General features: G+C 40.8%; 1 protein-coding gene across 1 annotated transcript; it reads right to left on the bottom strand.

The window, feature by feature from the left end:
* Nucleotides 1-204: 204 nt before the first annotated feature.
* LOC101172228 (hepcidin) lies at nucleotides 205-913 on the bottom strand. Its single transcript, XM_004086634.3, has 3 exons — nucleotides 735-913; nucleotides 576-653; nucleotides 205-415 (listed from the first exon to the last, which is right to left on the bottom strand). Exons 1-3 carry the CDS (start codon nucleotides 819-821, stop codon nucleotides 311-313), a joined length of 270 nt encoding a protein of 89 aa, XP_004086682.1. The 5' UTR covers nucleotides 822-913; the 3' UTR covers nucleotides 205-310.
* Nucleotides 914-1,521: the final 608 nt, after the last annotated feature.

Genomic DNA, 1,521 nt, shown 5'->3' with positions numbered 1-1,521 from the left:
GCCCTCACATAATCTGCTTCTCCCCCCGCATCCAGTAATCCTTTTCATCCCAGACCACACCTCTCTCATGTTCTCTCTCATGAGGACCATGAATATTGTAAATATTGCACAGATGAATCCTAACTGTACAGTCACAGCAAAAGATAAGGATAAAAGTGCATTAATCACATCAGCAAATGCTAAAAATGAAAATCCAAACACAGATTCATCTTTGAGTGAGTGACTTTTATTGTCTTGTTAGTTTATCCATTTGCTTGGCAAAGGCATGAGGTGAAGATTTGGTGGATCATCCCAGTTGAAGCAGGACGTCTCAGAAAGGGCAGCACACTCCACATCCACTCATCCCACAGCAGCCACAGCAGAAACGACAGCCTGCAGCGCTGGCGTCACGCTTGTTCCTGATGTCATACAGCGTCTGTGACACACAAGAGGACATTGATCATCTGCAAGCTGATGCTTTCTCAGCTTTACTCTCTCTGAGGAGCAACACCGTGCTTTGCAGCACAAACCCTCATTTAATATTACGAAGAAAACTAAAGAATGGACTTTTATTGCCCTTTTCAAAGTGAACTGACCTTCCATGAGGTCACTGGTATCTTCTGATCGGCAGCAGGTGGACTGTCATCAGTCAGTGTTCCCTCCAGCTCATGGACCTTTCAGAGGATTTCAGACGTTCAGCAACTGCTTGACAGAATCATGACTGAAGGACAGAATCATTTCAGTGAAGTTCTTACCTCAGTGACTGGAACAGCAGAGCTCTCCTGAAAGCAGACACATGTGAGGAGAACAGCCAGAGAAACAGCAACAATGAAGCTCTTCATCTTTGGATGGTTGCAGATGTTGGAGAGGATTCTCAGTCAGATTTGTCTCTGGTCTCAGTTCTTCTGTCAGATGGTTGGACATGCAGACTCTGCAGGTATTTATACTCTTTCTAGTAGCTGTTTCCTCATCAATAGCAGCACGTGCTGAATCTAGTTGGAACAGTGATGTTGGGAAGGAAGATCCAGCATTTCACAACTCTGGACAAAACTGGAACAAGTTCTTATATCATTTAAATGGATTGCATTTAACTTTTGTTATATCTTCTACCTTTCCTTTTGGGAAAAGTCGACCCCCTTCAGAGCACCTTTGTCAAAGGTTTTTCTCCTTGATCATTGTTTTAAGAGAGTTGGGTATTTTTTTAGCAAAGCTTGTATAAAATGTTGTGTCTTTCTGTAAAACACAGTGTTTTTTAGTGTTTTATTACTTATGGTCTTGTCTTGTTTTTTCAGAGGATCCAAACCATTATTTTACCCCAAAATTGAATCCATGAGTTTGCATTTTTTCAAAGAAGATTCATTTTTTCCTGATTTTTCCCTTTTTGTTCTGTGTCTGACACTTACATATTATGGTTCCTCAAAGGAATGTTATCAAAGGAACAGTCACCGGTATAAATACTGGAAGACTTTTTTATGAACCACTCTAATCTCAATTCTTTTTAAGTCTGATCTCTTCCATTCAATTTAATGAGACACACACAGA

This window comes from Oryzias latipes, chromosome 16 (genome assembly GCF_053564925.1).
Source record: "Oryzias latipes strain Hd-rR chromosome 16, Olatipes_Hd-rR_3.1".
NCBI lineage: Eukaryota > Metazoa > Chordata > Actinopteri > Beloniformes > Adrianichthyidae > Oryzias > Oryzias latipes.
This window is presented reverse-complemented; position numbering and strand designations above follow the sequence as displayed.

Excerpts from the sequence above, each read along its gene's own strand:
- LOC101172228 (XM_004086634.3), bottom strand. The coding sequence starts at position 821 with ATGAAGAGCTTCATTGTTGCTGTTTCTCTGGCTGTTCTCCTCACATGT. Across the intron at positions 654-734 it reads CTGCTGTTCCAGTCACTGAG|GTCCATGAGCTGGAGGGAAC; the intron begins GTAAGAACTTCA and ends ATCCTCTGAAAG. Across the intron at positions 416-575 it reads TACCAGTGACCTCATGGAAG|ACGCTGTATGACATCAGGAA; the intron begins GTCAGTTCACTT and ends TGTGTGTCACAG.